This window comes from Ursus maritimus, unplaced genomic scaffold (assembly GCF_017311325.1).
Source record: "Ursus maritimus isolate PB19 unplaced genomic scaffold, ASM1731132v1 scaffold_4, whole genome shotgun sequence".
Lineage (NCBI taxonomy): Eukaryota > Metazoa > Chordata > Mammalia > Carnivora > Ursidae > Ursus > Ursus maritimus.
In genome coordinates, this window is record NW_024426552.1 from 5,534,135 (window position 1) to 5,556,561 (window position 22,427).

At 48.5% G+C, this 22,427-nt stretch overlaps 1 protein-coding gene across 1 annotated transcript in view; it reads left to right on the forward strand.

Annotated features, from left to right (window-relative positions):
- DSCAM (DS cell adhesion molecule) overlaps positions 1–22,427 on the forward strand; it is a 619,423-nt gene that overhangs the window by 500,884 nt on the left and 96,112 nt on the right. Inside the window, exons 18-19 of the mRNA XM_040621659.1 lie at positions 3,213–3,359; positions 9,022–9,177. Of these exons, the coding sequence (XP_040477593.1) occupies positions 3,213–3,359; positions 9,022–9,177 (303 nt within the window). The remainder of the gene's footprint in view (positions 1–3,212; positions 3,360–9,021; positions 9,178–22,427) is intronic.

A 22,427-nucleotide genomic window follows, 5' to 3' on the forward strand; every position in this document is an offset into this window, starting at 1 on the left:
CTGATGGGCATTTGCCTCTACCCCCTTCACTTGCTCCTTGACCTGACGCCATAACCAGCACACTGTGATCCTGACTTAGGATCTGAGGAGGAAATGAGGAAATTTGCTTTTAAAAATGTGATTTTACTGCCATCTAATCCCACTGGGAGGGGGCATATCAGACAATTCTTAAATATTTGCTGAAATGCATTAGTGCTGCTCGAAGCCTCGTTCTGCCTTCTTCCTGTGCAGACTCCACGGGCTGGCAATATGCCCACCTGGTGGCCCCACCCTCTCTGTTCACCTGCCCCCTTTCCTCACGGCTGTGTGCTGACCACCCCCACTCCGCTCCAGCCACTCTGCCTCCCCCAGCTGCTTTCTGCAGGTACCACGTGCCACCTCGTCCCTGCCCCAGTCCCAGACCCAGGCCATCTTTCCACGCCCGCCGGGGCTGGCCTCTTCCAACCACTCTGAGTTTGCCACGTGCCGGATGCCCACTGGCCTCGCCGTCCAGTGCCGGATGCTTAGACACCTGAGGTTCTCTCTGGTTTCCTAAGTGTTTACTCGCTCTCTCCAACTGGACTGCCAGCGCTTTGGGGACAGAGAAAGACTTTCATGGTCTTGGGTAACTTAAATCCATGGTTTGTAGTGGAATACAGACACACACACGTACGTACACACGTGTACTCACACACATGCACACACAGACAACACACTCATACATACACATTTGCACAGACACATATCTCTTGACTGCCTGAAATTCTACAAAACTTTTATTACTTCAGGGCATTTGCTGTGTTGTTCTCATAACATACTTGAAAAGAGTTTGGTTTCTTTTAAAAACCCACGGTATTGGCTAAAGTGTTCTGTCTGCGACTCGGCAGACCCTCTGTCATTAGCAGAGAGTAGCTAACTACAGCCTCACCCCTGCCCAGTTTAAATCTCCATGAAATGATTCCAAAATGATTTGTGACTTCATGTCGGTGGGGGACTCCTTTCACCTGGAGCTGCCAACCGGAAACACCTTTATTCTGGAACATTCCATGGGATTGTAACCTCCACGAGGGCAGGGACCTTGTTATAGAAAATCATTCCTGCTCCCCAGTGCCTTGAACAAGCTGGCAGAGCAGCTCTAGCTCCTGCAGATTCTGCCGGGTGAAGGTGTGAAGACCAGTGTCCCTGTGTGATGGTCGGTGCCACTAACACACTCGGTGTCTCCGACTTCCAGAGAAGGAGCACCCGGCCAAGAGCAGGCTGCGCCTGGGCTCGCCGGTACACCCCTGACTCCTCTCCCACCAGCACACCTGCTGCTATTATTACCGTGACCTTCAGACCTTACTCTGCTTCCCTAAGAGGGGGTGGGTGCTGGCTTCCCTCCTGTAGTTCCTCCAGCCTTCCTTAGTGTCTTCTTTTCTTTTCCTCTTTAGGCTCCCAAGAAACATTTGCAAAATGGGATTATCCGTGGCTACCAAATAGGTTACCGCGAGTACAGCACCGGGGGCAACTTCCAATTCAACATTATCAGTATTGACACCACTGGGGACAGTGAGATTTACACCCTGGACAACCTCAATAAGTTCACCCAGTACGGCCTGGTGGTGCAGGCCTGCAACCGGGCCGGCACGGGACCTTCTTCTCAGGAAATCATCACCACCACCCTCGAGGACGGTAGGTTCTGGCAGCCCCTCTCGCGCCTTTCCTTCCTCAAGGGTTTGCTCTGCTCGCCACTCTGCCCCCCACAGCCCGGCCCCTGCTGGCTCTGCAGTGACAAAGGTGCCAGGCCTGGGGTTCTGGGGGCTCCAGGGAAGTCTGCCTCCCTCCGCTCACAAGCTGCACGTATTGGGTCCCGTCCTTGACAGAGCTTGATTGCAAAGCCCAAATCCCTTCCCTCTCCGCATCTCATTCATTCCAAGCATGAGAATTGGACTTTTCCGGAGTGCATCCAAGGTTCTCCGTAGGACTCCAGAAACCTGACCAGAATGTAGAAATTGATTCCTAAGAGTTTCTTTCAAATCAGTGTTAAGGAGGACCTTCCTTCCTTCCTTCCTTCCTTCCTTCCTTCCTTCCTTCCTTTCTTTTCCTCCCTTCCTTCCTCCCTCCCTCCCTTATTCCTTCCTTCCTTCCTTCCTTTCTTCTTTCTTTTTATGTTTGCTTTCTATTACCAAGCACTTTGGATCAAGAGCAAGGAACGAGCAGGCTTCCTGGAGCAAATCTCACGGTGACCGAGCGCCCCCTAGTGGCCACAAAGAGTTAATTCCCCTTCTCCCATGGCTGTTCCAGGAGTGCTTGAAAAGCAGAGAGCTCTGTGTCCAGAGACCCCACATTAGGGGCAGAGATAAGATACGGGCTTCATTGTAGCACTAAGTGTAGATTTTAAGGCACCAAATTTGCACCGCGGTGACCTCTTGTGCAGTTAGCCACGTGATCATAGGTTTGAGGAGCACACGGTGAATTGCGTCCATAATTTCGGACCATTTCTATAGGGAGAGAAGTCTTAGAAAACCAGAAACCCAAAGACCAGGATTTTCTGTCCAACGTCATGACCTTTGCAATCACGATTACATATGCTTTTTGGTTTTCACCTCAATGCTCATTTTTCAGTGATGTGTGTGGTTCTGTTGCTATTTTGTCCCTTCTCCCGGGCATTTAAGGTCTGCATAAACGCGATGTGAAAAGCATTTCAACAGCCCCCATCTCAGTCCATTTACTCTCTTTCCTCTGACACAATGTTACAGTTTTGCAAGTGGGGCCTGATCAGGGAGGGGGCGGTATGTAATGTCTGCTTTTCAGCACCTTTCAACAGCTAGGCTTCCCATTTATATGCCAGATACAACAACATGCGGAGGACATGGGCCGTATAAAGCAAAAGCAACTTCACAAAGTCACAAGATAGGGAAATAAACCAGAGAAGTAATGGCTTTTTACTCTTGCAGTAAGATCAGAAGTGTTCTCTGCTCCTCAGTCCTGGGACAACCTCCTTTCACGTGAAGCAGTTAAGCTGGAAAGAGAGACTGCGGCAGTCTGTTAGGACTTACACATGAACTCACATTATTTAAGGAGTTACACTATCTGAATAGGGACATGGTATTCATTTTCCTCCCTTAATTTTGTGGATTGTGATTTTTTTCCTTTGCTTGCATATTGAAATGTTAAGCTAATGTTGCTTATTCGGGTTGCTTTGCCACTTAAGCCACCCACAGTTATTACAGATTCTAATTATTTAATTTCAGTGCCCAGTTACCCCCCTGAAAATGTCCAAGCCATAGCAACATCACCAGAAAGCATATCAATATCCTGGTCCACACTTTCCAAGGAAGCCTTGAATGGAATTCTCCAGGGGTTCAGAGTCATTTACTGGGCCAACCTGATGGACGGAGGTAAGAGGATGAAAACTAGGGCTGTGAGTTTGCCCCAGAGGGAACGCGATGGGATTACCAGATCCCCGCTCCTAACGTGGATTTCAGGGTATGGAGGGTGCATCTTTATCAATGGACATTGTCCACTCTCCCCGTGTCGTGCTGTTCTGACCTCTCATCTTGCGTTCTCACAGGTGCGTAGAGCTGCCAGAAACATCGTGTATCCTCAAAACGCAATTTGAGGCATCGAGGGTTGGCACTTGGGGGTGTAGGCATGGTTGTGCTTTCCTAGGTGAGCAGCTATGTCGAGCCTCTGCAGCCAGCACCAAGATGTCGATCTGATTCTAGAAAGTTCTATGTGATGTGTATCCTAAAGGTTGACCTCTTCCAACTTCCTGATAAAACTCTGCAGGGAACCTTCCTGAGTCCCTGCAGTTGACCCACGAGAGGGTTCAGGGGGAATAGTGGAACAACTTGCCAGGAATATTGCTACTCCTCTCGGAGCCATACCATCCAGAACTCTCCATTTTGTCTCCTTCTGTTTTATTTTTCTCCTCCTTCCCCTCCTCCTGTTTCTCTTCATTCTTCTTGTTTCTGTGTGTGTTTGTTTCTTTCAAGGCATAGGACAAAATCCTTCTGTGTGTTTGGCCAAGACTGAATGAGAGTGTGACCCGCGGAGGTAGCGCCGAGATTGGGGCCGGAAGTTTCTTGGGGAGAATACGTCTCAGTGTGGTGGTGCTTTCCTGGGGTCGGTGCTCCTGAACTAGACGGAGCCCCGCTCCAGGAGCAGGATCGGCGCAGACCCGCCCTGCAGCCTTCACAGAGGAGCTGCTAAGCTCTGCTCACTGCCTGCATCGCAAGGCCCGTGTGGCCCACACCCGCACCCTCCCCTTCTCTCCTCCCAGCTGTCTCCTGCACCCCTGCCCCCGGGACAGTGCCTCTGCTCTTGCCTGGGGCTTCTTTCACCCCCTCTGACTGCGCGGGGACTCCTAGTGCAGGCTCACCTCTGAGCCAGCACCCCCAGATCGTCCCACCCCCGTTTGAGCACGTGGGTCTGCTCTGCCAGGCAGGTGTCTGTCCCCGCCCCCGTAAACAGAACACACGGGGCCGGGAGGCTGCAAGGGGCTCCAGTACTGGCGCCAGAATAAAGGCAGGAAGATGCTTAAATAACTAAGCTTAATTTGCTAAGGAAAGAGCAGCTTTTGGAGGCTTAGTTATTGATGTCTAATCGGACCGGCTTCTCAGGGCTGAGGACCAGACCCGGTTCTTCCTGCTGTTGAGTACAGCGCCTCACACAGCACCCGGCCCCAGAGCCTTTCTGTAGAGATTCACCTGCTTACCCGAGGCAGACACGTTCGCGCAGCATCGGCTCCGTGCCGGGCTCATGCTCGACACAGCGGAGGCAGCACCTGCCCTCTCGGATGTTCCAGACCAGGGACGGAAGGAGAATCTAGGGAACATAGAGCCACAGCCCGATCCTGCGCAGCCAGCCCCAGACAGGGGCAGACCTGCATGGATGATTCTGGAACAACTCTCCCCTCTCGGGCCTCCGAAGAGCTTTTACAAATCCCGTAGACGTAAAGTGTAGGTCAGTGACAGTTGGGAAAAGCACCATGTGGTTGACACGACGCGGTACTCTGTCACTGTGTGCTTACTTGTCGTGGCTTCTCCTCCTCGTCCTGAATGAGGCAGGACTAAGTACTCGAGCATACTCACCTAGACGCCGTGGGGCACTGGATCGTTCTGTCCTTGTTCCTGCTGGAAATACCTCCAGCATCCGTGGTGGCCCCTCCCCCACTTCATCCACATTCTCACACGTGGCTCACGTTTGCCAATCCCGCCCGTTAACACCTTAGCTCCACCAAGGTAACGTGGTCAATACGGTTCTTTTGACTCGACGCTTCCAAAGCTTCCAAAACCCGAATATTCAAAACCGTGAAAGTCTTTAAATAAAGACTGCTTGGGAATGCGTACAGTTCCTACAGGTGCTTTTGCTCAGTGTATTACGATCAAAGCGGTGTGCGTAAGGTCTAAGGCGGGCGTTCCACGGCTCATCTCCGAAGATGAGACGGAAGCCCTCAGAGACCTAAACGTGCTAGGAGCGCGCTCCTCACCTGCTACTTGCAAGAAGGGACATGTCTGAACTAGCAGGTGATCCCACGGATTACCGGATGCTTCCCCAGAAATTCCTCAGGCTGCCGCCCCGAGGTTCCCACAGACGGAAAACGTGACTGTGTAAAGGACTGGACCCACGAACCCTGAGAAAGCACCGCACACACTCTCTCACACTCACACACACTCACACACACACTCACACAGACTGACACACAACCCCCACAGACACATGCACTCACGCTCCCAGGTACACACTCACAGACACACACAGACTCACACACAACACTCACACATACGTGCTCTCACACAGACACACACTCACAGGCGGGGGGACACAGATTGTCACTACCACTGTGATTAGCAGGTGCCTCAAATCCATACACAAGAAAACGTTTTGTTCTTAACAAGGTCAGATGAAGGTGGGGAACGTGTCTGGTAGAGGAGACTAAGAATACGGTATGTTGGTGCGATTTCTGAGTATTTTATCAGAATCTGAAAGCTCGATACTTTTCAAGACTTGACAAGGCCATTCATCTGCAATTGCTGGAAAAATTGTACACTTTGAAGTCCCATCTCCGTCTGCATCTGAGCCCTTTGTCATTTCTCCTGTGTTTCCCCAAGATAACTCGGTGCTTCTGGAGCGAGGCGGCTTTTAGTGCCGAGCGGATGTTCGCTTCTGTGGGGCCGCAGTTGGCGGTGCTTTAGAAATGCCATTTCCACCCCTGTGTTTTGCCTTAGACGCTTTGAGAAGGAGGGAGGGTATGAATACATAAAACAATTTGTTTTAAAACAGAAAGTTAAAAATGTTTGTGGTAGAAATAATACATCTAAATTTATTTTATATATTCATTTCATATTATTTTATTCATGATTTCAACTGAACATTATTCTTTAGTTCGTGGGTTTTTTTTAATAACCGCATGGAGGCTGTAGAAGGTTGATGATAGAAATCCTGCTGAAACCATAAAAAAAAGAACAAAAGCTCGAAAGAATGGCAAATGAAGCGTGCCGTTTTGATTGGGCTTTTTGTCATCATTTTCTTTCCTACTTTCTCCGTTATCTGCTGAGCATCAAGTATCGGCCAGTCAGGAAGATGCCCAGTGTGCCCCCGGACCGTGTTAGGAACCTCGGGGGGGGGAGGTAATCTTGAATGGGGGTTTTGACTGCAGTCACTTTCCTGGTTCATGAATAAATCAGCTCATCAAAGCAATATGAACCCCAAGACGAGTAAACATCCAAGTGCTGGTTCGAATCCGTACTGTGCTTCCTGAGTAGATGGAATTCTGCTTTGATTGTTGCTTTCTTTAAAAAGATGGGGATGGTCCACTTCGCCTTGTCCCTTGCAGCCATGTCCTCCCCATCACGGTGTCATACCAGGAACTACCCGGACGCATCAGCATCACCTTCTCCCGCAGCAGAAGACTGCAGTCCGCTCCCTCCAGCAGCGAGAGACCCGGGGGCCCTTCTTAAAGATAAAAATTTCAAAACAAATGCAAAAACCCAAAGTCCCCAGAGGTCAAATGATGTAGACAAGGTCTCTTAACTAGCAGCTGGTGTGCAGCCCTATGGAACCCCACTTTCCCTGGGGAGGGGGGTGAGAAAGAGAGAGAGAGAGAGAAGGAGAGAGAGAGAGAGATCTTTGGTACAGCGTGGAAGTCCCTAAATCTGGAAAGATCTCGATGAGATCTATACTTACATTTTTTCCCATTAGCATTTGAGTTTTTCTTTCCTAATCCACTCCACCCATATTAGATCTGTTCAGGAAAATGAACATCGTAAGCGGATAATGTAATACAGAGAGCTCTGGTGGTCACCGGTGGACCCTCCCTTCCGAGGGGAGGCTTCCTAACTCATCAGGCCTAATGGCTGTCCACTCTCTGAATGTGCAACAACCCCACATATGAGTGAACATCTTTTCACTTTCATAAGCCACCTGCAGAAGCGTCCAAATTGTGGCCCCAAGTAGTCTTCACCCTGCTGGCCTCCCCAGAAGACCCCAGCCAAAGGCACCTTCTGGGGACCGCCTTCCTTGCCCCTTTCCCCCGGCACAGCATCCGGCTGCAGGACTGGCCCACGATCTGCGCAAGGTGGTGACGGGCCTCGGGCTCACGCTCAGGCCTGTAGCAGTGTCTGTGACCCACCGTCCCTCCCATGCATCGCAAGCCTGGGCCGCTCCAGGCTCTGTCTGAGGTTCAGCTTCCCTCCTATGTCCGGCCTGACAGAAACCAAAAAGACATTCTAGAGTCGTCACCGTCACAAAATAGGTGGCTGTTAATTAACAGGTGGCCTTCTGTGTGATATGCCCGAAGGACAGGAGGACAGAAAGACAGAGGGCAGGAAGAGAAAGCTCCTTTAATCTGGCCAACGTGACATTTTCACCGAGCGACCACAACAGGGCGCTGAGACCGTGGTCTGTGGACATGAGGCCACGCACTGTGGCTCCATGGCCGCTGTGCTCTCGGCCACTGTGCTAGGCACCGCGATCTTAGGCAAGGAACTGACCCTCCCCCTGCCTCACTTTCCCTACCTGTAACATGAATGGGTCGTGGAGATCACAGGGTTGGTGAGTTAAATGAGTTAGCATGTGAACCCAGAACGAAGCCGACCCTTAAGTGAGCATGCAGGGGCTGGAGGTTGTCTTCGCCGAGGCAAGAGGGGGAGAAGCTGACAGCCCCACAGCTTGCTGACTGTATGCACAGGTGGCCTTCCCGATAGCCAGCCACCCAACCAGGAAACCCTCCTGGGCCTGCTCCCTGCCCGCATCCTCTTAGTTACTGGGCACACAGGCCCGCAGGCAGCGCCAGCGCGCCTAGGATGGTCATGTCTGGGGGTGAGCGGTCCTCAGCCCTCTCTCTCCTGCTGCTCTGTGGGTGGCTCATTTCAAAATCCAGAACACCCATGGAGGTCTTTAACACCTCGCTGTAAGTTTTCTCAAATTGCCTTGTCTGATACGCCTAAGATGGGCGAGCATAAACTCCACCTTCGAACATGGTGAGCTGATCCCACTCCGGAAAGTGAAGCGTTTTTAGCGAACGCCGCATTTCTGACACATCAGCGTGTCACTTCAGTAGGGAGGCTGGCGGGGGGGTCACGCCAGGTAAGAGGAACTGTTAGCTGAGCCGCCTCATCTCAGTTCAGATCCCTGAGAAGTTAGGCGCTTGAAAACACATGCACATCAGAGTAGAGCTTGTTTGCTTTTTAAACAAAAAACAAAACTTGACTTGCAGAAGTTTTCTTGATGAGCAATTAGAAATGCACCCACAGAGGGAGCGACGTGCAGTCTCGAGCTCCCTGGGTCGAGTGTGGGGGGCACGCTTGATTGGCAGCTGGGGGACATTGGGCCCTGGAGGTCGGCGCTGGATTCTAACACTTAACGTGGAGTGAATCACTCTGCTTTCCAGAACGACGTTGGGACCCCTGTGTTCTGGGGCAGTTCGTGGGGATGAGGCCATGCACAGCCCCTTGCAGCGATTTCAGGGTGTGGTGGCTGGAGGGCGAGCCCCAGGGCTGGACAGAGAGCCCGGTGCACCCCCAGCCAGTCACCAGGTCCTGTTCTCTTGTCCTCCAGAGCTGGGCGAGATTAAAAACGTCACCACGACGCAGCCTTCCCTGGAGCTGGATGGCCTGGAGAAGTACACCAACTACAGTATCCAGGTGCTGGCCTTTACCCGCGCCGGCGACGGCGTCAGAAGTGAGCAGATCTTCACCCGGACCAAAGAGGATGGTGAGAGAGGGGGCATGTGGGGGGACGCCCCGGAGCGACAGCACCCAGGGCAGAAGCTAGTGTTGGGAGGGTGGGTCCCAGAGCCCGAGGTTCCTCCATCGGCCTGTCCTTGGCTCTGCTCCAGGCCAACCACCTGCTGCCCTCCCAAAATATTCCAGCGCCGTTCAGACCATCGACTTCCTGGGTCGCCTTTGCTCAACGTGTCCATCGTTTCTCTCCCCTAGAATTTTTCTTCTTTTTAAAAATTTTTGGCCGAGGATTATTTAAACAAAAATGCCTTTGTCGCAGAGCCGTAAAACGTGTGATTCCTGTTTTGTACCCCATCAAGGTAATCTCCATGACTCGTCAGCTGTTAGCGTAGGCTCAGATGAGTCCCTCCTTCCGCGGGAAGATGACATCACGGTCTATGTCAGATTATTCCATGCCAGCTTTAGAATCACTTTGGAATACGTCTGTAGTTTGAAAGCTTCATATTGATTTTTTTTAAATTTCTTAGAGGAATTCATAGTGATTTAGTAAAATTTTAAATTACGGCTCTCTTTGGCTCAGGCCATTAATTCTTGCTGTTCCGCACAATGTAGACTTGGTTGCGTGACTCTTTCCCAAACCTGCAAAACCTGTACGGCAACTGGTTTTGGGGTTTGGGGTTTTTTGTTTTTGTTTTTGTATTATTTTAAGGGAAACTCTGAGGTGCCATATCTGAGACTGTTTAAAAAGTAAAGTTCTGATAAATATAACAATAGGGAGACAAACCCTCTCCACCTTAAGAAAGGAAGGAGCAAATAATGTCAAATGATACCCACGTGGGACTCTCCCAATCAGGGCACAGAACTGTCCCAGAGTTAGGAGGGGATGAGATACCAGTGCCCCAAAATTCTGCACAGATTTTGGCTTTATTGTCTTCTTTCCAGGAAGCTGGGCAGAGCGCAGTGGGGGAGGTGTTAGCCATTCTTAGACCTCCCGTTGGCACGATCGATGCTTCTGCAATCTCCAACTCTATGTGGCATATCAGACACACTGGTCCGTCCAGTGGGAGCAAAGCTGGGGACTTGGGCTCCGAGGCCTGGAGAGACTCTTTCTGCAGCCTTTCTGTCCCCTAACAAAGCTTCTCTGACCCCCAGAGCATACCGTCTCCCGTCTACTCTCAGCCCTCACCTCTGCAGGCCCAGCCTTACACCCCCAACCTTTCCCATCCGTCTACTCCCACGCTATTCTCACCATCTCTGTAGCCCTTCTTGCTTCACTGGGGTGCACACTAATTAGCCTCATTAGCGTTAGCTTGTCCAGAACACACGGGTAATTCTTCCCAGTAATGTGCATTATCACCCAACTCCACTCGAAGAAATTGGATTATTTAGGGAAATCTTAGGGCAAAATGAAATGCCGTTAGAAAGTCACACATTAATGGAGTGCTCTACAAAGCTATGTCCTAAGTGAATGTGGTTATAACTTAGTTTTTAAAAATGCAGTAGACAAAAAGCCGTGTCTAGATGCTGGCTCTGTCCCTTGCTGCCCAAGGGTCTTTGGGCGCCTTACTTACCTAACCTCTGAACTGAACTCATGTACCAAACTGCCATCATGATCGGACTGCACAGGGTTAAGATTTAAAGAGTCAAGTGATGTGTGCAAACAGCCAGCTTGACAAGTAGTGGGTTGGTTACTGACACTACATATTTGATTATTTGATCCCCACTCCTTCAGAGTGGAGGTGGCACATTCTTTTGCATTGCTGAGCAATAACACAAATGTCACTGGAATCATTATTTAAAGAGCAAATTGATCAGCAACATAAATTTTGACACCTGCATTTTTCAGAAGAATGTACAGAAATCCATTAAGAAGGGAAGGCTCCCCACAGCTTATTGACTGGTGATTTTGGATCAATTTTTAATCTCCACTTTTAGGAATCATGGGGTTCTTGCTCAAAGCTTGACCCTGAGACCTAAAATCTAATTTGTCAATCAATTATTCTTTGCTTTTGCATCCAATGCCAAGGGTGTTTGGAGACGCCATGACGGTGAAAGACGCTGCCTTGGGTCTAGCAGTTCCCGCAGGAAGGAGGTGAAGAATCCCACGTGGGCTGGTGTGCGTCACAAAGAGTGATGCTGAACCCAGTGTCAGTATTGACTTGGGATAAATCATCAGCTTTTTCAAAAACAAGCAGAACAGAGATTAGGAAGAAGTAGAGAAAAACTGGTATCACAATGATCTTGTGTCCCAGATATACACGAAAAATTCACTATTTGGAGACGGTGAAGAATTGTGCCAGCCACCTTATAAACTCAATACCTAATGTAAATAGGCATTTTTTATAATAATTTTTTATTATATTATGTTAGTCACCATACAGTACTTCCCTAGATTTTGATGTAAAGTTCCATGATTCATTACTTGCGTATAACACCCAGTGCACCATGCAATATGTGCCCTCCTTAATACTCATCACTGGCCTATCCCAGTCCCCCACCCCCCTCCCCTCTGAAGCCCTCAGTTTGTTTTTCGGAGTCCACAGTCTCTCATGGTTCATTCCCCCTTCTGTTTACCCCCCCTTTCTTCTCCTACCAATCTTCCTACTTCTTATGTTCCATAAATGAATGAAACCATAAGATAATGGTGTCTTCTCTGCTTGACTTATTTCACTTAGCATTATCTCCCCAGTGCCATCCATGTTGCTGCAAATGTTGTGAAATCGTTCTTTTGATCTGAGTAATATTCCATTGTGTATATGGACCACAGCTTCTTAATCCAGTCATCTTTTGAAGGGCATCTCGGCTCCTTCCACAATTTAGCTATTGTGGACAATGCTGCTATGAACATTGGGGTGCTTATGGCCTTCTCTCTTCACTACGCTCTGTATCTTTGGGGTAAATACCCAGTAGCAAATGGCTGGATCATAGGGTAGCTCTATTTTTAACTTTTTGAGGACCTCCCACACTGTTTTCCAAAGTGGCTGTACCAACTTGCATTCCCACCAACAATGTAGGAGGGATCCCCTTCTCCACATCCTCTCAACATTTCTTGTTTCCTGCCTTGTCAATTTTTGCCATTCTAACTGGCATAGGGTGGTATCTCAATGTGGTTTTGATTTTAATTTCCCTGATGGCTTATGATTTTGAACATTTTTTCATGTGTCTGTTAGCCATTTGTATGTCTTCATTGGAAAAGTGTCTGTTCATATCTTCTGCCCATTTTTTGATTTGATTATTTGTTTCCCCTGTATTGAGTTTGAGGCGTTCTTTGTAGATCATGGATACTAATCTTTTATCTGTGATGTCATTTGCAAATATCTTCTCCCTTCCGTGGGCTGCCTCTTAGTTTCTTTGACTGTTTCCTTAGCTGTTTACAAAGCTTCTGTAAATAGGCATTTGAGCAGTTATAGACTGGATGCAATTTTGTGTCGAACTGAAAGAAGGGAAAGGCTGTCATAGAAGGAATGCTTAGTCAAACTGAGAATATAGATCCTGTTTTTAAACTTCTGCTACAAGTCTTACAGCTCAGAAAGTTTGGATTAACCTGACAGATTCAATTGAATGATGTGAGGTTATGGACAATGAGTAAAATAATGATTGCCAACATTCATTAAGTTCTGCCTCAGTAAAACACTAATCCAGGTACAGAGTGAAGTTTCAGTGTTTTTGATATTCTCTTGGGGAAAAATATTAATGCATTGGCACCAAGCATTGAGTTTGGTCCTCTGTACCCCACGCACTTCTTAAAGCGAGGTCCCTAAACCCCAGTGTCAGGAAACCTAGAGTTTAAGTTGTGTTGTTAGGTCACTGATCATACTAAGAAGGAAAAATGTAGCACTTGCTAATAAAGCATAAAAATAGGATAAAATAGTAACTAAAAATAGATAAAGAATTCGAATCAAAAATTAAAAGTAAAGAGGGCACGTATTGCCTGGTGCACTGGGTGTTATACGCAACTAATGAATCATGGAACTTTACATCAAAAACCAGGGATGTACTGTATGGTGACTAACATAATATAATAAAAAAATATTATTATTAAAAAAATCAAAACATTTTTAAAAAGTTTACATCTGCCAAGGATAATTTGCAATTGAAATGTTTGCTCAGAGAACAAGTTGCCTGTGCCTTAAGAAGTTTCTCGGCCTCTGTAAAGATTCTTGGTCCAGGAGACAGATTCTGAAATCTGTGGACATACTCTTGGGTCCATAAACATACTCTTGGGCCCAGAGACATCGTCTCGGGTCTGTGGACGTATTTTCGGGCTCCCTGAGAGTTGTTCAGGCTTCAGATTCTCTCCCTAGGACTGCTCAATACCTTTATCCTTCTGCAAGAAAGCAAAAGATTACTTGCTGATTTGGTTTTCTGTTTTTTTGAACACAAGACCAGCTAAATCTGAATTCTAAAGGGTTTGTGAAATCCTAATACCGTTTTATTTGCTGAGACTATAATCTGAGCAAAGCCGTGGGGAAAGAGAACACAAACAGAACACAATCTATTAACTTTCCAATTGTCATTTGTATCCTGCAGGCATAAGGTAGTTAGAGCCCCAATCCTTTTCTGCAAAAGTAAACACTGTATATGTATAAATAGAGATGGTTGTGTTTAAGTTCAAATATTTGCTGAGTACACTACTAAGGCACATGACTCTGTAAATCATTCTATATGGGAAGAAGGCCAGCGAGAGGTGCAACAGGGGATCTGTTCCCCCCGCCCCATGAGTCACACTCTCTTTGCGGTGGGGCGGGGACGGGCGCATCTGGAAACAGAGCTCAGAGTGAGCGAGGAGTAAACAGACATCAGGCTGTCTCTGAATCTTTGGGGCCCCCAGATCCTGAGCCACACATTCTCTTGAAGGGGATGGTGTGACCACACCTCAGTGCACCTTGAAAGCAATGGGCTCTGTGAGTCTACTTGCCTACCCACTCGGAGTGCCACCCCTGCGTCGACAGGTGCTGCGTACATGGCAGTGCCGGGCTCTGTGTGGTCGCAGGTGCACCAACAACACAACAGACCAGGGTGTCCCCGGAGGCCTTGCCCCCTGCGGATTTCAGAGCTCCCTGCACTGAGGTGACGCTCAGGCGGGGCCGCAGAGGTGCCCCGTGGGGGGCTCCACATCCCCCGCTGTAGTTCAAGAAGAGCCACCCCACATCCCCCTGCGCCTGTGTATTGGCTCCCCACAGGATGCCACAGTTAAAGGACTTGTCTCCTTTAAAGAATGTTTAGAAAATACCACTCTTATAAGAGCAAAGGCCAGGAATATCGGGATCTTGTGGAAATGGGAACAGAAAAGAGATGTGTGCATGGCTTGACCGGTGATGGCCGTTGTGGAGCGTTCCCTCAGCACCACGTGGTCTGCGCATGGCTCAGGGCCACGTTGAGCTTGGGGGTGTCCAGCGACCACGGCGGATCCACACGACACCACTCGCATGCACACACACACACACACACACACACACACACACACACCACCCATAACACACACACACACCCCTGTCTGTGCCTGATCGCCGAGACCAGAGACGTGACCACCGCGATAATGGAGTTGGCTGAAGCATCTGTGTACGTAGACAGACTTACACTTCAAACCAGAGCAATAGTTTTTCCAAAGCACTGACGTTGATGTTTTACATTAAGATACATCATTAGAAGCCTTAACTGTACAGACTCACTTTTTATGCTGTATAACAGATCACCTCCAACTTAGCATCTTAAAATAACAAAAATTTGTTATCTCACCATTTCCATGGGTTAGGGGTGCGGGGACAGGTCAGCTGGGTCCCTTGCTCGGGATCTCAGGCTGAAATCCAAGTGTTGGCTGGGGATGTGGGCTCATCCAAGGTCAGGTCCTCTCCCAAGCTCACTGGTTGTTGGCAGGGTTGGGTTCCTTGTATGTGTAGGACGCACGGTCTCCTTGGCGCCCAGAGGCCACCTGCCCTTCCCTGTCACATAGCCCCTCCCCAGCAGGACAGTTTACTTCTTCAAGACTAATGGGAGGTGTCTCTACTGCTTCAAATCTCTGAATTCTTCCATCTCTGACCTCTAGACCCCTCTTATAAGGGGCTCCTCTGATTAGGTCAGGCCCACCCAAATACTCCTCTTGGTTACTTAAAGTCAGCTGATTAGGACATTAATTATATATGCAAATCCTTCACCTCTGTCACATAACATAACCTGATCATGGGAATAATCCATCCATCACAGTGCAGTTACCACCCACGTTCAACAGGAAGGAATTACACACGGCACTACACGAGGAAGAGAATCTTTGGCACCATCTTAAAATTCTTCCTACCACATTACAGCTGATGAAATCATTTTTCTATTCACTTAGAAAATCTTAGAATGTTCCAGATACTGCCTCAGGCACTGGAGATACAGTAGAGAACAGAGTGGGCCTGGTGGGGCTTGTAGGCTGCTGGAGGGAGACAGATACTTGAGTGGATCTGACATGTGCCCCAAAAAGAAGGTATTTAAGAAGAACTTGGGAGCCCTGACTTAATCTAGGCTAGTGGTCAGAGAAGGTTTTCTCAAGGAAGTAATATTTAGTAGAACCTGACAGATGCATGAGAGTTGTCAAGGAAAAGAAAGAGAGTAGGAAAAGATTCTAAACAGAAGGAAGCTAAGCCCCTAGACCATCCTGTGTCAAGGTCTGGGGTGGGACAAGCATGCCACTTCCAGAGATCTAAAAAGTGGTCTGATATTGCAGAACACTAAGCCAGAGGAAGAGGCCACTACTAACCATGTCACGTGGAGGTCTAAAGGGCTCACTAACCTTACAATCCTCTGGGGTGGTGCCAAGGGGAAAAGAATTCTAGGTTCTGGCTTTTGCAACCCTGAACATAGCTGTGCAGTTTCCTACAACAGGTACAGGAGGGGAGGTTTGGAAGGGAAGACGGTGATCTCAGTTTGGGGACATGGTAGGTCTAAGGCACCTGTGAATCTGAGGAGAGATCTCAGTGGCAAGTGGCTGTGAGAGCTGTAAGAGCTTCTGAAATGCCGACGGAGGAGGTGTAGGCAAATGAAAAAACATGGGAGAGCTGGTTCTCTGGAGCCCATTCTTTACTTCAGCCAATTAGATCTGAAGCCAGAAATCCACTCAACAAGGGCTAGGAATTCGTGAAAATTATCTAAACTTGCTTGTCTCTTAAAAAAAAAAAAAGCAGATTAACAGAATGACTTGATGACTAAGAATGTTGTAAGAATATGTCCCAGACAGACCATCCCTACACCATCTGTTTTCTGCAACTCTCAGCATCTGGTGTTTATAGTTCAACACTGGGTCACAAGGTAAAGGAACTAGGATCCTTTAGTGGTGTGCAATGTAAAGAAATGAAGATTGTCCTTACAAATGATAGCTAGAATTTATTTGGTGCCTGCTGTGTGCAAAACTCCATATACATTCTTTAGATGAATTATCTCTCATAATCCTAGCAATAAAACCACAAATAGGTACAGTTATTGTTCCAGCTTCATAGATGAGAAGACCCAAGGTTGGAGAAAGTTGGAGAAGTTGTTGGAGAAGTTAATGTATTTGCCCAGGACAGAGAGCTAAGTGGTAGAGCTGAATAGAAGCCCTCAGTGGGAATGCAGGTTCACATCTTCCACCATCATTGATATATATTTTGTTGTATAAAATTCTAATAACCCTACAAGGAATATTGCACTGACATATCATACATCAGTGTATGAGGAGTCAGGGATTTACACAGTAAATGTAGGAAAGCCCTTTGATCTGATATAATCAAGAGAAGTTAATGGAAATAAAGCAAAGAAGTCACTAAAGTTTACAGTAACCAACAGACGTACTTTAAGGTGTGTTTAAGGTACATTGCATTTTAACTTAAAACATACAAATAGGATTGATTCTCTATTCATTCTTTAATTAAATAACATGGTCTCATTTCTTTAAGTTTTGGATGAAGAGATCTCTACGTCATCGGTTCCATGACAGTTTCCATCATGGATCATCTGCCATTTCCAGCTTAGGTTTCCTGATAGTGGAGTAAAGCATGCTGCCATTTGCCAACAATCTCTTTGCTTGATTTCTTTTTAAATCTGTCTGTCTTGATTTTTGCCATGTGTATCATTTTCTCAATGGTCTTAGCCCAAACCTAGCCAAACCTTCCTTTTTTTTAACTTACCTTTGAGAAAACTTTTCGAAGAAGTCCCATTAATTGTCACAGAAACAGCTTTCCTTGGCACTCACATATTTCATGGGTTTATGTAATGATTAAATCGGCGTACCATGACAAGTATAAGTGTCACAAACAAGGGGAAAACAAGCATGACTGACTTGTTGAGCAGCCCCGAGGTGGTTGCTGCAAGCACTTGGGCTTCTAGAAGGAAGCTGGCCAGAGGGAGTGTTGGGCATGAACGCCAGCAAGGTGGTTGCTTTGCAGAAGGAATGGAGAGTGTTGGCGAATCCGGGGCATCCATTAGGATGAAAAGGTCAAGCAAATGTTCACTCTACCCTTGGTGTTCAGGAGGAGCCTTTCTTGGGTCTGAACCAGGTTGAGGATTGGTGGATGTCTTGGCTGTTACCCTCACGGAGGAAACCTGAGCACAAATGTCCCTCGTACTCAGGACAGCAGTGCCTTGCTCCTGACGATTAGTAATTCAGGTGTCATAGCTTACACGTGTCCCCTTTCCTAGACCCCTGCCATCAGCAGGATGCCAAAAACTGGTCCGAGGTTTATATTTTCAAATGGAGACGATGTCCAACCCAAGTTGGCTCTCATGGTGGTTGCTGGTTTTGTCACTTTGACCTAGAAGAGTCAAGAGGGGCGATCATGAGACACACATTCAACTCAGAAATGTTTACTGAGCAGTTATGTTGCTACTGGAACAGGAAGAGACTCAAAGCTTCCTCCAGGGGCTCACGGGGATGTATGTTGGTTGGAATGTGAAGACCTCTATCCAGGTGGACCCACCGTCCACGTGGAGCAGTCGGACAAATGAGGAACAAACAAGATCCTCAAGGCTTATCTAGTAGAACATTAATGTTCTTCTCCTTCTCCCTGTAGCCTGCCTACCTCACTCCATCCTCCCTCTTCAGCCTGGAAAACGGAAAGATGGGGGAGGGTAAATGCCTTCAAGCTCACTCCCAAATCATGCTTAATACCATTAGCACCACGTCCTGCCTCTTAGATGGTTTACAGAGGAGGGTTTGTGCGTCTCGTGAGCTGTGAATCTTTGTACAAAAATCTATCCTCATTTAAAGTATTTCTGTACCTCCCCTCTGCCGAAAAGAATGCCATTACCAAGTGTTTCGGGCAAGGAAGAGTAGTCCGTGATGACTGTGGAAGTTTGCCCGCATTCCTCTCTCACTCAGGAGGCAAGACATACGTCCCCAGCCTGTTCAAAGCCAAAGCTCTGTAGCAGCACAAGAAGCTAAATTCTCCAACTGTTCAGAGACGGGGAATCACGAGGACTGCAAGGGGGCGTATGCCTCCCGGGAACACAGGGACTTGAGCTGAATGTATAAGTTCTGTGGGAGAAACAGTTATTCGTGTGCACTTGTTGAAGAGCAGCAAGGAGACTTTCTTCAGGGGACTGCTGTGAGGCACACGTGTGGGGACCACCTCAGTGGGGTCACTGTAAGAGAGAGAGAGACTGGGCTTCCCTTCACATACAACAAGTGAAAGTGGGAATTTACACCAAGGGATGGAGGGGAAGGAGTGGTGCTAGGGTGGAAAATTACGGACAGGAGACATCAGGGATGCAGGCGTTCTGACTAGATGGATGGAACAGGACTTCTGCTTGTGTGTCAAGAGTGATCAAATATTGGGGAGGTTCTGGCTGACCTGACTCAGCAGGATTCTTACTAAAAATTAGGCTCTTAGGACATGCCTGAGGACGGAGCTGGTGGGGCTCACCAGTGAGAGGGCAGGTCAGTTCCTAGGGCTGCTGGAACAGAGTACCACACACAGGGGCTTCAACCACAGAGATGCGTTGTCTCATGGTTTGGAGGCCGAAAAGTCCAAAGTCAAGGTGTGGGCCAAGTTGGTTCCCTCGAGGGCTGTCAGGAGAGTCTGTTCCAGACTTCTGTCCTTGGCTTATCAATGGCCATCTGCTCCCTGTGCCCTCACACTGTCCTCTCTCTCTGGGTGTTTTTGTGTCCACAGTTCCCCTTTCTTCAGAAGGACTCCAGTCCTACTCGGTGAGGGCCATCCTAACGACCGCAATTTAGCTCGGTCATCTCCAAAAGACCGCTTCTCCAAATAGTCGCAGTCCGAGCTTCTGGGGTGGGGGCTTCCACATGCCGATTCTGAGGGACCTGTGGAGCTCTCTCTCGGGTCGCATTGTTCCTGAGGAGCTGACCGCGGAGAGGGGCCGGGCCCGCTGGGGGCGGGGGTCGTGTTGGCAGCGTGGGCCCGAGCGCCCAGTCGCCGCATCTCTGTGACTAAACGCCCGGCTCTTCTAGTTCCAGGTCCTCCTGCGGAGTGAAGGCAGCGCGGCCTCTCGGCCTCCATGGTGTTCGGTGTCCTGGCTCCCCCTCTCAAGCTGAAGCGGCATCATCCGAAAGTACACTGTCTTCTGCTCCCACCCCTATCCCACAGTAAGTTGGTAAATAGCCAGGCCTTTCAAGCACCTTCCAGAAACTGAGCTGCGAGTGCTCAGTGGGACGGTTTCTGTTCCTTTGTTTCCCACCTACTTGGGTCTTTCCAGTGGTTTTATTTTTTTTCTCCCGTTGTCTCCACCACAGCAACATCCTCATTTGTACCTCATTTGAAAATACCCATCTGAATCATGGTAAGGGACACAATTGTCTAGAATTATTGTTTATTTGGTGACTTCCCACAAAACTGCCAGCCGACTTCTCAAAATCAAAACCCAGAGGTCTTAATTGTGCCTTAACTGATAGTCGGAGGACAACACCTATTGATTTTGCTGTTGGACTCGCACATGTACTCCAGGCTCCTCCCTGCCTCCCCCTTCCCTCCGCCCCTAACCCTATGGCCCACCTCCCACCCCTTCTTCCCGCGGCTCACATCCCCCACTGAGGGAGAGCAAGCAAGTCCTGTTGTGCCAGACACGGGGCCTCTACTGAGGATCTGTGACCTGACAATTACGTGGTCCGCCTCGTCATTATGACAGATTAAAAGTTAGGGTAATTAATACTTCCCAGTGCTGCCTTTATTTTCATTAATATTATTACTACCAAGTCATAATTACAGAGCTAAGCTGTTTCTCAGACCAGATACAAAAGCAGATCCAAATGGGAAATTTTAGAAAAGAAAAGTGGGACAAAAAATTCATGTTATCTTCATAGGATTATGTAAGGCATTTTTGAAGGTAGGCACCTTGTCTGACCCCTCTGTCTGTCCCCTCACTGGGCCATAGAACTTGAGAGGCATAGTTATTCGGGAAGTATTTGTGGAATGAATCGAACTAATTTTGGTTCTTTGTTGTTGTTGTTTTTTAAGATTTTATTTATCTTTTGCGGAGAGACAGCGAGAGAGGAACACAAGCAGGGGAGTGGGAGAGGAGAAGCAGGCTTCCCGCAAGCAGGAGCCCAATGTGGCCTCGATCCCAGGACCCTGGGATCATGACCTCAGCAAGGCAGAGCGTTTAACAGCTGAGCCACCCAGGGCGCCCTAATTTTGTTTTTATTGTGGTAAAATACCTTCACATAGAATTTACCGTCTTAGTCATTTCTAAGTGTCCAGTCAGTGGCTTTGGCACACTCACACTGTCATGGGACCGTCTCCACTGTCCACATCCAGACATTCTTATCTTTCCAAACTGAAACTCTGTCCCTCTTAAGCACTAACTTCCCGTCCCCTCTCCTTCCAGCACCGTCAGCCACCATCTGCTTTCTGCCTCTGTGAATCTGACCACTCTGGGGGTCTCTTAGAGGTGGAATCAGACAGCCTTCGTCTTTCTATGACTGGCTCACCTCGAGCATCGTGTCCTCAAGGGTCATCATGTTGTAGCAGGTGTCAGGATTTCCTTCCTTTTTCAGGCGGAATCATACTTGAACTAATTTATTAACTGATTCTCTAATTAAAGTGATACATTTTCCAAAGCCTAGAGTCTGTTGAACCCAGGCCTTGGAGCGCCCAGACAGTGAGCGTGGGAGATGGGGGGAGAGCATGTGTTCGGTTCGGAGAGGTCCGCGTCTCTGCCGGAGAACATTCGAACAGCAGCCCCCTCTGGAGCTGAAGTAAGATTGTTATGTAAAATGGTCAGAGCGGGCTCCAGAACTTTCTTGCGGGTTCCTTCTTGGTTTCAGTCATGGTGGTAATTCCCACCTGCTGAATCCTACCGTCACAGTGCAGAGATACTAAGGAAGGTACAGGAGGAGGCACAGGCGGTCATGGTCTGCACTCAGAGAGCGATTCGCGGAGGACCCCTGCGCAGGCCCTGATTCTCCCGTCAGCCCCAACATAGAACCCATCCGCCAGAGAGAGGCAGTCATTGCTCGAGTAAAGCATAGGCTGTGTTCCACTCCAATCTGAAATGCTTCTTTATTTCTATTCGCTCATTCATCCATCTATTGCTGTCTGCACATTTGCTGTTCTGACTCCAGCAACCTAGGAAGAGACTAGCAGGGTACCCAGAACGCCAGCAGCTCCCCTCAATCTGCTCTTTATCTCTAGCGCAACCCCAGCCTGGCCTATTTGCAGCTGGGCCTGACAGACCGATGCGTGGGCGCGACAGCCCCGTGTGGATGCTGGCGGCCACGCAGTCCCCGTCCTCCCAGCCTGTGAATTCCACACCATGGAATAAATTGCAGGAGGTACAAATCCTGCAGCCGTGATCAAACTGTCTGCAGGAGGGAGAAGAAAGGGATTTCCACGGTCTCTCCGTGCACAGAACAATGGGGTTCGCCCCAGGACCTTCCCAGGCCCTTCCAAAACGACCATCATAAGATCCAACGCAAGAGAAAAAGATGGGGATGAGCACAGCCAGATTTTTCACCAACTTGATGTCTGACTCCACAACTACGTGTCTCTGTGCTGCTTTTGACGATATGAAAAAGCACCATGGATCCAGAAATAAGGATGCGTGCCCGGGTGCCTGTTCTTCCGAGGCAGCAGCATGTCTGTTTTGGGTCCAGAGTCCCAGAGCGCCCTCGATAACGTGAAGTGAACCAGAATCAGGCTATCCATCGCTCGAACCACATGGCTCTTCATCTCTTCAAACATCGCCAAGACCACAAGTGCCCAGATTTTCATAGACTTTATTTTTTAAATCACTTTTGGGTGACAGGGGAAACTGAGTGGGAGATACAGAGATGTCCCATACAAGGCACTATTTGAAAATAAAACAATA